The following is a 13,667-nucleotide window of genomic DNA, read 5'->3' as shown; positions in this document are numbered from 1 at the left end:
AAACACACATATAGGCAGACTTTGAGTTAACACAGGAAGACATACAGTAGCTGTGCCCTATCTCCCTGAAGTGTCCAAATGCCACAGCTGTTCGCTCTCTGTCTCCTTCATTTCTCTGGGTCTTAATTACCAGTCAGACATCTGCTCACCCAATTCTCTCTATTTCACTCTCTCTTTTTTCCTCTGTCACTATGTCACTCCTCTCTCACTCCCCTCTCACTCCCCTCTCACTACTCTCTGTCTCTCTTCTCTCTGTCCTCTCCCTCCTCTCTTTCAGGTGAGAGGGTTCCTGACAACCTGTCAAGAACAGCAGACTTCTCCAGACTGACCGATGTTTCTCTCTGGCAGGTGTCACCTGGCTGTAATGAATCAGGGAAGTCTCTGCAACCCCTTAGAAGGAGGCGCAGCCGCATCCCAGACAAGCCCAACTACTCCCTCAACCTGTGGAGCATCATGAAGAACTGCATTGGCAAAGAGCTGTCCAAGATACCCATGCCTGTGAGTGCACGCGTCGTACCTGTGAGTGCGCACCGCGCCTGTGAGTGCGCATTGTGTCTGTGAGTGCACGCGCCGTGCCTGTGAGTGCACGTGTCAGGCCTACGTCATTGTGCCAGGTTCTGGCAGCATCTCAGTTCAGTGCCATTTAGGATTGATGGAAAATGTGCAGGTCATTGACAAACCCCTGGAGACCGTAGCAGTGTCTGGCTGTCCATCCTTCCCCACAGGTGAACTTCAACGAGCCCCTGTCCATGCTCCAGCGGCTGACCGAGGACCTGGAGTACCACGAGCTGCTGGACCGGGCGGCGCGCTGCGACAACTCTTTGGAGCAGCTGTGCCTGGTGGCGGCCTTCTCCGTGTCCTCCTACTCCACCACCGTCCACCGCACGGCCAAGCCCTTCAACCCCCTGCTGGGGGAGACCTACGAGCTCGACCGCCTGGAGGAATTTGGCTACCGTTCGCTGTGTGAGCAGGTATGCCGAGACGCTGAGAGACAGCATGGTGCACGGCTGTGAGAAGCTCATTTACAGGCAAATAGAAATGTTTTTCTGTCTGACCCGTAGGTTAGCCATCACCCCCCAGCTGCAGCGCACCATGTGGTTTCTCAGCGAGGCTGGACCCTCTGGCAGGAAATCACCATCGCCAGCAAGTTCCGCGGCAAATACCTCTCCATTATGCCTCTGGGTGAGTTGGCCCAGACCAGTTACTGAGCGAAGTCCACACACTGTCTATGCAAATGAAGGTCTCCTGACCATGTGTGTAGGTGGGAACACCATGGTCTCTGTAGGTCAGGTCTCTGAACCCCAGGTAACCCTCTGGCCCTCCCATTCAACAGGCTGTCCATAGAGAACGTCTTGAAAACGAGTCTGTCTGCTTTTACGAGCCCTGTGACCATAAATCCATATACTGGATTTGTTTGGAGGCCAGGCCTGTGCTCTCTAAAGCCCTGATAATTGACATAAAAGTGGATCCCGTAGATTTGATGCATACAAATCTTATATTAGCAAGCTTTGCTATCCATGCGACTGTGTGTACGTCTTCACGTAGGGGGTCAAATCTGAAAAATAGGTCCAAACACATTGTTTGGGGGGGAAATGTTATTTGGGCTAAGGGATTAGGTTTCTGGCAAAACGAATGTTGGAGCATAGTGTTCTTATTGCGCTTTTAGGTTTAGGTGTTGCCAATTAGGTTGCAGGATAGGGATCTTTGAGTTAAGTTTAGGCAGTAAATGTAGGTATTTCGGTTAAGGTTCTGTTAAGGTCAGTGTAATAGAGAACATGAATTGCCGGGTCTCGTTTAGATCTCAGATCCCCACGAGGATAGAAGGACTAACGTGAGGGAGAGATTGGTTTAATATGTAGGCAGTCTGTGACCAACATCTGTCAGCCAGCACTGGGATCAGTCCCTGCAGGTAACCCTGCTTAATAATGAGCCTGAATAACAAACAGAATATCAGCCTCAGAATGTGACTTTGTTACATTGTAATGTTGTGGTCCACTGAAAGAGAATATCTATGATTTAATGTCATTAATAGATGTCTGTATGGTTTAGGGTGGTCCTGTAATCTAAGCCACTGCCTCCAGAGCACCTCTGCTGCATTATAGGTTTGAATCCGGCCCATCTCTCTCAGCAAAACCTTCCCTCACTATTCTGTCCTGTAAAGCAGAAACATCTGAAAAATAGATATCTATGGGGACCAATAAACACTGTGTAATTTCCTGGTTGTACTCCATCCCCACGACTCCATGGCTCAGTTCTGTGTGGATGTCCCCCCTCCCCCAGGTGCCATTCACCTGGAATTCCACTCCACCGGTAACCATTATGTGTGGAGGAAGGTGACCTCCACTGTGCACAACATCATCGTGGGTAAACTGTGGATTGACCAGGTCTGTCTAACAGCTCCCTTCTCCTTCCAATAATCCTCCTGGTTCCTGTTCTCCTCCTGTTTCTCCCCTGTCTTCCCCGCCTCCATTCTCCTCCTGTCTTCTCCACTCCTCTCCTGTCTGATGCCGTGTGTCTTTTTATATCAACATTCATGTCTGTATGACAGCAGTTTATACAGGCAGCCCAATTCAAATATTTGTTGTTGTTGTATTTTAACTAACCAGACCAGTTAAAAAAACAAAAGAAAAAACTATGTTGCCATTTGTATGTGTGTAAATTTGGCCAAAGTGGTATCTGCCTATTAGATTCCTGTGTGCTTGTTCCGGTTTGTAATGTAATCCAGGCCAGTGAAGTGAGTGTTGTGTAGAGGCTGAGCTTAATCAGAACAGAACATGAATAAGCCTGTCTGTGGTCTCTGGAGGGTTCTACCCCTTTCATCTCTAATAACGCCCTCCCTCTCTCTGAGATGACCCAATTACAGCCTGTAACTGTCTGTCGGTCGTGATTCTCGATTCCAACCCATCACTGGAGAAGGGAGATAAACTCCAGCTAGGATATGTTAGAAACTGAGACTCACAAACAGCCTCCGGATCCCTAAAGCATACATTTGTCCATCATATAGTTTACCCCGTAGGGTCACTTAATGTACTGAAAGTTGTGATGCAGCTGTGGAACGCTGACATGTTAGTAGTTTTGTCTCCTTCTGAACTCTGTTGCTTCTCTATGAAATATGTATGATTGCAATTATTGCTTTTGTAAACCAGCAATTCTCATCCTCCTCTGTCTCTCTGTCTCACATCTCATCCTCCTGTCACTCTCTCTTACATCTCATCATCCTGTCTCTCTCTCTCACATCTCATCCTCCTGTATCTCTGTCTCACATCTCATCCTCCTCTGTCTCTCTGTCTCACATCTCATCCTCTTCTGTCTCTCTGTCTCACATCTCATCCTCCTCTGTCTCTCTGTCTCACATCTCATCCTCCTCTGTCTCTCTGTCTCACATCTCATCCTCCTCTGTCCCTCTGTCTCACATCTCATCCTCCTGTCACTCTCACACATCTCATCCTCCTGTCTCTCTCTCACATCTCATCCTCCTCTGACTCTCTCTAACATCTCATCCTCCTCTGTCTCTCTGCCTTACATCTCATCATCCTGTATCTCTTTGCCTCTTGCTGTCTGTCTCTCACTGTCTGTGTCTCTGGGCAGTCAGGGGACATTGAGATAGTCAACCACAGGACCAAGGAGACGTGCCAGCTCAAGTTCTCCCCATACAGCTATTTCTCCAGAGAAGTCCCGCGCAAGGTACAGCCCCATTATCACCACCTGTAACCAGCCTCTTGACCCTGGGCCATGGCAGGATGAGCTCATAGACTCTGCTTTCATGTTGTCATGTGCTGCCCCCTGCTGTATTGTACATGCAAATGGAGCATTTCTTTAAATGCTTTTTTTTCATAGCTGTTTAAATTAGACTTTGGTGAGGGACATGATTTCTCCAAACTGATTGGTAAATGTGGTCAGCCCTGTCCTCTCTGTTGTCCAGGTGACGGGGGTGGTGTCGGACAGTGAGGGGCGGGCCCACTACATCCTGTCTGGCACATGGGACGATAAGATTGAGAGCTCCAAGATTGTCCAGAGCACCAAAGGGGGCAGTGGTTCTGAGGGCAAGCAGAAGACAGTCTACCAGACCCTGTCCCCCAAACTACTTTGGAAGAAATACCCTCTCCCGTATGCACTGGCCAACCTCTACACGCTACAGCATATAACAGACCACCCGCTAATCCATGACTACTAATAAAAACAATGATGATCACTATGTACATTTAAGACAGATCAACATACCGGCTCTCCTCTATCTCTCTCTGTGACAGGGAGAACGCTGAAAACATGTATTTCTTCTCGTCGCTGGCACTGACGCTGAATGAGCCAGAGGACGGGGTGGGGCTGACTGACAGCCGGCTGAGACCGGATCAGAGGCTGATGGAGGAGGGGAAATGGGACGAGGCCAACTCTGAAAAACAGAGACTAGAGGAGAAACAGAGAGCTGTGAGGAGGAGGAGGGAGGCAGAGGCCACCGACGCACTGGATGAAGGTAAGACAGCCAGATGGGGAGGCAGGGAAGGAGGATGAGAGAGGGCAGAGGGATGAGGGAGATGGGAGGGAGAGAAGGAGGATGAGAGAGGGCAGAGGGATGAGGGAGGGAAGGAGGATGAGAGAGGGATGAGGGAGATGGGAGGGAAGGGAAGTAGGAGGGAGGGCTTAATATGTATGGTCACACTGACAGACCGCGTGGATCAGGGGTACTGACAGACCGCGTGGATCAGGGGTACTGACAGACCGCGTGGATCAAAGGTACTGACAGACCGCGTGGATCAGGGGTACTGACAGACCGCGTGGATCAAAGGTACTGACAGACCGCGTGGATCAGGGGTACTGACAGACTGCGTGGATCAGGGGTACTGACAGACCGCGTGGATCAGAGGTACTGACAGACCGCGTGGATCAGGGGTACTGACAGACAGCATGGATCAAAGGTACTGACAGACCGCATGGATCAAAGGTACTGACAGACCGCATGGATCAGGGGTACTGACAGACCGCGTGGATCAAAGGTACTGACAGACCGCGTGGATCAAAGGTACTGACAGACCGCGTGGATCAAAGGTACTGACAGACCGCATGGACCCGGGGTACTGACAGACCGCATGGACCCGGGGTACTGACAGACCGCATGGATCAAAGGTACTGACAGACCGCATGGATCAGGGGTACTGACAGACCGCGTGGATCAAAGGTACTGACAGACCGCATGGATCAGGGGTACTGACAGACCGCGTGGATCAGGGGTACTGACAGACCGCGTGGATCAAAGGTACTGACAGACCGCGTGGATCAGGGGTACTGACAGACCGCGTGGATCAAAGGTACTGACAGACCGCGTGGATCAGGGGTACTGACAGACCGCGTGGATCAGGGGTACTGACAGACCGCGTGGATCAAAGGTACTGACATACTGCATGGATCAGGGGACTGACAGACCGCGTGGACCTGGGGTACTGACAGACCGCGTGGATCGAAGGTACTGACAGACCACGTGGATCAGGGGTACTGACAGACCGCGTGGATCAGGGGTACTGACAGACCACGTGGATCGAAGGTACTGACAGACCGCGTGGATCAGGGGTACTGACAGACCGCGTGGACCTGGGGTACTGACAGACCACGTGGATCAAAGGGACTGACATACCGCATGGATCAGGGTACTGACAGACCGCGTGGATCAGGGGTACTGACAGACCGCGTGGATCAGGGGTACTGACAGACCGCGTGGACCTGGGGTACTGACGGGCAGGGTAGAGAAGTTGTACTGTAACTGCCCATTGTCATCCTGGTGACATGTTCATGTGTAGCTTTGTGACATTGGCTTGGCTGGATTTGATGTACCCATGACACATCTCTCTTTTCCTCCCTCTGGTGGTGGTCAGAGTGTGATTATGACTCGGGTGAGTGGGGTGGCCTCGTGTCCCCCTGTTGTGCATCACTCTATCCCCCACCCCCCATTCTTTGGTATTGACCCTCCCCTTGGAGCTCTGCTTATGGCAGCGTTCCCGTGTTTCTCAATCACACTACACATCTTAGAATATGAATACAGTCACCTCCAAAATAAATGGTATCTTAAAAAATGTATTGTTGTGAGAATGATTGGCACCCTGGAGGATTCCTGTATTTTTTTAAATTATTTAATTTACATTAACAGTCTACTCAAGTACGTCAGTCTTCAAATAAAATATACTGTAACTGTTTGGCCACACAAAGCAGCTATGACTGGCATCAAACCAAGAATGCTTGAACAGAAATGAATATATGTAAACAATAGTGGTGAATCTCATCTAATGGGGTTGTTTTGGTTGTCCAGGCCATTGTTAAGGTGAATGGCATAATGAACTCTTATCAGGTACCAAGACATGTTAATTTACCACAACATCAGCAGTTTGTAATGACCAAAAAGAGGGCAGACTGACGAATCTCCAGCATGTGTTCTCCCGTCACATAATACATTTTAGGAAAGGGCTCAGCATTGTTACACGTACAAAGGAGAGGGTGCAAAAAGTCTTTAAAATATGGATGGCAAACAATTTGATAGCTTTTAATGGTTGATTCCCTTTAGTCGTTGATACCCTTATCATTAGATGTTGATTCCCTTATCAATAATGGTTGATTCCCTTATCAATAATGGTTGATTCCCTTATCAATAATGGTTGATTTCCTTATCAATAATGGTTGATTCCCTTACTAATAATGGTTGATTCCCATATCAGTAATAAAGTACAGTATATTCCAGATGCTAGTAAATGACACTATAGCTCATTATCTGTGTCATTCATTTCATACTGACTTTTTATGCTCATCGAAATCAAGGATGCCAATGGAGTTGGAGGTGACTGTATATCTGAATATGATCCAGAGACTGTAAACACTTTTTCAGATGTGTAACATCTCTGGATCATCCAAGTGACATCTGTCCAGCACGACCACAATAAAGAGGACCTGGAAGGCATCCTTTGTGTGGGCTCTGCATGCAGACTGACTGTCCCTAGTACCCACTCTCCCAGACAATGAACCAGGAAAAAAAACATCTAGTCTTTCCTGCTGCCATGTGCCTCCCATTCAGACTAGACTTGGCCCTGGTCCAATGTGTGTCCCGTTTTGAGGGCAGAGGGACAGGTGAAGTGAGTGGGAGTGACCTGACAGTGGACCATGCAGAATGACTCCCTAAGCCCCTCCCTCCATCTGACTGACACTTGTCTCTCCCCCCAGGTCGGGAGTACGAGGGCTACCAGCCACAGTGGTTCCACAAGAGGACAAATGGCATCACTGGAGAGACAAACTTTGTGTACAAGGGTGGATACTGGGAGGCTAAGGACAGCCAGGACTGGAGTATGTGCAGTGAAATCTTCTAAGCCTCAATCATACACTCCAAACCCTCTCTGGACACACCCAGGCCCAGAGAAGTGCTCTGCCACTGGCCTTGGGGGAACAGGGTCCTGGGTCTGGGTGGACATCTGTGTGGATGGGAAAGTGTCTGTCTCACACGCTGACAACACAGTGTAACTCCCCATGTACACACATTTTATACAGTAAAAGGGGAGAAGGGGCCTTCTCTAGATCCTCCCTGACTTAACATTGTGTTATATTGGTGGTTGTGTGTGGGTGGGATTAACAACATAAATAATAGATTTCCAAAAGAATCAGGTGTTCCACACACACACACACACACACACACACTACCCACCCTACTCTTTTTAGGGGGCGTTGTGGTTGAACAGCAACCCATCTATTGTCATCTCAGTAGTTTCTCTTTTACGCTGTGTACTGGGTTGGAATTAAGTCATCCATGGACTTGAACTCATCCATAGACTCAGACTCATCCACAGACTCATCCACAAACTCGTCCACAGACTAAGACTCGTCTTCAGACACGTCCACAGACTCAGACTTATCCACAGACTAAGACTCGTCCTCAGACTCGTCCACAGACTCAGACTCATGCACAGACAGACTCATGCACAGACTCATGCACAGACTCAGACTCGTCCACAGACTCAGACTCATCCACTCACTCAGACTCATCCACAGATTCCAAAGCTTGTATTGGTCTTTGAGTGCCTGCCAGGGAAAGAACTAAAAAGCTTAGTTTTTTTCTCCTTTGCAGGAGGAGCCAGGGTTAGACTCACATATAATCATATTAGATGTTCATCGACTTGGTCCTAATGATGTGCAGTAGCTACAGCGACTCAATCACAGTCACACAACCGAAATCAGCTGGCCACTCAAATCTTGTCATGCACACAGTTGAGATCAAACAGCCTGTTAGGAGGTGCTGTCAGAGTGAGGTCAGGCAGTCATTACTTATCTAATTATCCTCACAATCAGACTGGCTATATTGTCATATTTTCCAAATTCAGTGTGACCCAACCACTAATGGATTGTGTATCTAAGAGGGCAACCAGGCACTTTTCTCTGTTGGTGTCCACAGCTTAATCCATTTTTGTGTTCTGATGTTGTGGAGATTCTAGCTTGTGCCCCATACATCCCCTTCAGTCCTCTGCTGCTTTACCTTAGAAAGACATACAGTGCCCTCCAGAATTATTGGAACCCTTGGTAAAGATTAGCAAAACATTGAATTATCTATCAGCATGATCATTAACAAAATCACTTTTAGAATTTAACCTTTAACTGAGTGAAAAACATTTCTCAAAAATATTTTGCCACCCTTAAGCATTTTTATGAATCAAATCTAATAGAAGTATCTTCCAATCAATTGATTTATTTTTTTGTGATCTATGTTATTAAAAACTCTTAAGTGGCCATCCATAACTATTTTACTGGGGTATAAATATGAGATGACATGCATGCCAAACTCCCTTAGTCATGTATCAACATGGGGAAGGTGAGAAAACAAACGGAAACAAGATCTATGACCTTCACACATTAGGAGGTGGCCTGAAAATGCCCATCTCCACTATCAGGGCAATCATTTAAACATTTAATTTAATGAAAAGGTTGTAAACATGCCTACAAAAGAATTCTAATGTATTTTGCCCCAACGCATAGTCAGGAGGATGGTTCTCAAAGAATCCTAACTTGTGGAATTCTTCAGCTGTGATCTTTGGAGAGTTTTTACCTCTTGAAACATCCTCCTTATCAGGCAAGCTCCAGTTGATTTAATCTTCATAATTATTCTTCTGATACTGGCAATATTTTGTTTTTGTTTCAGATCATGCTGATGAATACCTTTTTTTGCTAATCATTACCAAGGGGTCCAATAATTTTCTAGGGCACCGTACATGTCCACAACTTTGTAATTTAAAGGTGCAATCCAGTCATATTATCACCTATCTAAAATGTTGTTCCAGTTGAAAAGTCCCACATTGAAAATATATATTTGGTTTAGAGGACAAAGTAAGAATGACATCTGATTCTATTAAAAGAAAAAAAGCAGTACATCAGCAGCCCGAAATGACCTGCTGCACACCTGAACATCATTTTGATTGGAATTGTGATTTGTGATGTCAGAGACAGGGTGAGATTAAATGATGTGATTTTGAAGGATCTCGGCAGTTTCAATGGGGGGGTCATGTGATTGGAGTGCACCCTAAAATAAATATAACATATATTGAGGCTAGAACCCCGCAAAATAATGACTTACCGCTAAAACACTTTAATCATCCCACATTTTAATATCAGACATACAGTAAATATTCCCCTGTTTAAATGTTGTTCTACTGTATATGACAGACCTGTAGTTTAATTCAGAATTTTCTAATGTTTCCAGAGGCTCTTGGTGTCTACTGACAGTATGTAGCATCTTTCCACACAGATATACAGTAGCATGCTCTTCGGGCCTCTCATAGCACATCACTGCAGCAAACTCCAGCCAGGGAGGGCTGTTAGTGTGAACACTGACCCAGGTGCACCTGATCTTAAACCTAAACCTAACTCCCAGTGTTGAAGAGCAGTGGACAAGCTGATCTGGGATCAGCTGGTGACGGCACTGTCAGTCTTTTGCCTTTAAGAACTGAATGAGGCAACGATAGGCACTAGATGTCTTCGGTAAGAAGGTTCTTGACAAAGTGTTACTATATTTTGTAATTACTGTTAGTAATGTAGAATTTGGGCTGGAAGTATTGTACCCACTTTCTGGCCTTTTGTGTGAATTATTTTGTGATAACAAAATAATAAGACAATAATATGATTATAAAACAAAGAGTTATAACAATCTGAATAATAAGTAATGTGTATAGATAGATTTAATGAACATTTCCTGTAAATGTACCTTTTAATCCAAATTGATCCAACCAGTTATAGTTAATTCTGACTAGTTACCCACAGTTTGGTTGCAGATTTGTTTTATATTAAGAGTTACAGACTGAAAATAATTTTTCTATAAAATAATTGATACTGGCTTATTGTTTACTTGGTTGAGATTTGCAGTTCACAAACAGCTGCATCTGGCAGTGCCTCTGGTGTGTCCATTATGTTTCTGAGGTCTGTTGTTACAGGGATCTGATGTGCTCTGGAGGACTGTGTAAGCCAAACAGTACATCATCCTCAACCCAACATATGGTGCGGGAGGTGTTGTTTGGGGTGATTTGAGATAAACATACAATAGTAGCTAGAAAGTTGGGGTGAATGTAATGTTAACCAGAAAAATGTGAACATTTCAACTGTGAGATGATCATTTTCCCATGTCTTTTTCTTGCTTTCAACAGTTTTTCAGTTCACCTCACGAAAACCCTCCTCCACTTGGAGCCTATAATGTAATGGAGTGGCTGTTAATCCAACCTTTTCAGGATCTTTAGTCCACCAGACTGAAAGATCTGAAGCTTGCCAAAGCTTCTACGCATGTGCGGATCATGTTCTGTGCATATTTATTTTCTACATGTAGAGAATAGGCTACATGCGTATGGTGCTTGTTTAATGAAGTTAGATCAAACTTGAATAAATGTCTGCAAGATCAAAATGATCACAGTATTCTATAAAGATTGAAAGGGGCTTCTACAAACACATTCTGACCAGGCACTTATATTATTTAAATGCGCCTACTGCTGCAAATCCCCTATTTCAAAGAAATTCCTTCCCTAGATGGAACTTTCCTTTTAGGTTTCTCATATTCAATTTGGATGGGAACGTTTTGGTACCACCTAGATGAGAGTAATAACAATAAAAAACTACCTGTTAAGAGAAGATCCATTTGTTAAGGATTAAAAAATGTTTAGACTCTTGCCGTTTGAATAATTGAAATTCTAGACTATGTTCATATTTGGACAGGCATACAGATTTGGGGTGGCCCAATTAACTTAGGAGAAACGGTTATTTTAAAGACATAGAGAATTGTCCCGAACATAACTACATGTGATACAACTATGTTTTATTATTCTTTACTTGGAAAACACATTTTCAGTTGCAGCAACAGTCTCTAAACATTTTACTAGTTATATTTTCTCTCACTTTTGTTGAGACCATACATTTTTTTTTTCCTTTGGCTATGCATAGTTGCAGTTAGTAACCTTGTCCATCATAATTCCATTGCTAATGTCTTGAGTACCTTTTGACTATGACGAGATCGGCACTCCCCTAACCCAAACATTATCAAATAGCCTTCTTCTCTTTGGTAATGAGTTCAGCAAGCTAGCTAATGCATTATCTAAATCGCAACTGCATATCTGCCATAGAATATACATTATTTTATATGGATATCCTTTAATGAAGCCTATAGGGAGTTATGCATGCCTCCTGTGCTCCTGGTGAGTCATCTATGTAGGATGAATGGATGTTTTTAAAAAATTTAATGATGCTACATTTATTTTTGTCAAATCCATTCTTCTTGGGGCAAGGTGAACTGGATTATAAAATACAATCATATAGTTTTACCTTTTATGACATTGACATGTATACATATAAATACTGAATAGCCAAAACCTACCTGTCAGTCACAACACATGATAACGAAGGTGGTGTAATTGATGAACAAACATGGCCGATGCCGGTTTATGGTAAGCTTGAAAACCAGCCCTAAAAGCAACTTTTTAAAAACAGAATGCACCTTCCAGTTAAAATCTGAGCATTTTCTCACTATTTGTTTGCTTCCAGTTTATCCATTTTTACACATTAACTGACCCAAAGGCACTTATACATTAATCACATGAAACGAGCACACGTATAGTTGTCTATAGTAGCCTGCTGACCTCATTGACAAGAACAGCATATTATTAGTGGAACTTATTAAACATGTCACAAGGTTCCCCAAATTGAACTCCCACAGACATACACAAAAATTACACAGCAGTTTTGTTTTGCAATATCGTAAATGTGTTATTGTATATTATGAACTGGGTGCTTCGAATCCTGAACGCTGGTTGGCGGAAAGCTGTGGTATATGAGATGTTATGATATGTTATAATGTTGTTGGTATCGGGTTTATAATAGCAATAAGCCCATATCTTGGGGTTTGTGGTATATTGCAGATATACACTCCCTTGTGCTTTATTGCTTAACTGTAATTTAGCGTCATGTACAGTACTACTGTATGAGAAACCTGGTATTGAAACGTGGCAAAGAAAATATATGATCAGCAGTGCAATTCTGCTTTCTCTATGATCAACTTTGGTATAACTTGATTTAAAGTATTGAGTTTGAAACATTGTTTTTCTTTATGTATAGATAATGATGATTTAAACACATAATTCCAAATGACGTGACCTCAAAGTGGGTTTTGGGTGATGAACCAGTGGCATGAGTACAAAGCAATAACCAACTTTTAGATGGCTTATTATTCATGGCACGTTTTGGGGTAAAGGGGTTGGTAATACTTGTGCCAAAAGAGAAAACTAAACCAAAGTGTCTGAGCAGAATGTACTGTAGCCTAACATATATACCTTCCTAATTGAAGTCTGTTGGTCTTATTTTCTCATCGCCCAACAATAAAATTCAATATGGTTTGATTTAGCTTTATCTATGCTTTGTTTTTGTTAAATATTTTTTTCTCATGGGTGCCATTTTCTTTTATTTACACATTGGACTGTTATGAGATGTGTATCTAAGATATAAATGTGTCTTTTGTGTGGTGCTCTGAGGCAGCAGTACAGTAATGACGACAGGGAGAGACCTCATCGTACCTCGTCTGAGTTAGAATCTGATGTTCTCTTTGGCCTTATTCTAATATAGTGAGCGCCCATTTGACCCATATCACTAGTGAAGCCTGGTACTGAAGGGGTGTGTGGAAGAAGAGAGGTGAGCAGGGTTCTGCCTTTACTATACTTCAACCTCACCTTCACAAATTCATATCACACACTCATATGCGGTCTCACAAATGCATCTGTATTCAGGTGTAATCACACCATTTCCAGATTGGGTGGGTCAGCTTTTTTCATTTTTTTTTTCCACATTTAATTTATTTAACATTGTCCACAAAAGAAAGACCCAATGACAAAGAGGAGATAATAAAGTTGTTTCTGTTGAAACTTTTGTGTGTGTTTTAAATTTGAGCATTGTGTAGCCTTATTTGAATTTCAAATATGGGGAGTTTGAATAGTCTGAAGGAATACTAGGCTAATATAAAAGTTACAACCAAATCAAGCCAATAGTGTCAATATATGAACCGCTCCTAGGCATAAAAATATGAAATTATTAGGTAACAGTTAACTACATTGTCTTATATCGTATAGAGCCTGTCGAAGACACTGCCCTTATCGTGTTATGCATACATATCATGATGCTCCCACTAC

General features: G+C 44.0%; 1 protein-coding gene across 7 annotated transcripts in view; it reads left to right on the top strand.

Annotated features, from left to right (window-relative positions):
- si:ch211-106a19.1 (PH_OSBP_ORP4 and Oxysterol_BP domain-containing protein) overlaps positions 1 to 13,403 on the top strand; it is a 68,159-nt gene extending 54,756 nt beyond the window's left edge. For 6 of the 7 annotated variants that reach the window (XM_020052725.3, XM_020052732.3, XM_020052727.3 and 3 more), the window contains 9 exons: positions 349 to 498; positions 726 to 971; positions 1,062 to 1,182; positions 2,281 to 2,384; positions 3,589 to 3,684; positions 3,923 to 4,107; positions 4,251 to 4,471; positions 5,865 to 5,882; positions 7,198 to 13,403. In XM_020052725.3, coding sequence (XP_019908284.1) covers positions 349 to 498; positions 726 to 971; positions 1,062 to 1,182; positions 2,281 to 2,384; positions 3,589 to 3,684; positions 3,923 to 4,107; positions 4,251 to 4,471; positions 5,865 to 5,882; positions 7,198 to 7,340 — 1,284 coding nt within the window. In that variant the 3' untranslated portion in view covers positions 7,341 to 13,403. The remainder of the gene's footprint in view (positions 1 to 348; positions 499 to 725; positions 972 to 1,061; positions 1,183 to 2,280; positions 2,385 to 3,588; positions 3,685 to 3,922; positions 4,108 to 4,250; positions 4,472 to 5,864; positions 5,883 to 7,197) is intronic. The other variant, XM_020052726.3, reaches the window with a different exon arrangement.
- Positions 13,404 to 13,667: the final 264 nt, after the last annotated feature.

This window comes from Esox lucius, chromosome 13 (assembly GCF_011004845.1).
Source record: "Esox lucius isolate fEsoLuc1 chromosome 13, fEsoLuc1.pri, whole genome shotgun sequence".
NCBI lineage: Eukaryota > Metazoa > Chordata > Actinopteri > Esociformes > Esocidae > Esox > Esox lucius.
This window is presented reverse-complemented; position numbering and strand designations above follow the sequence as displayed.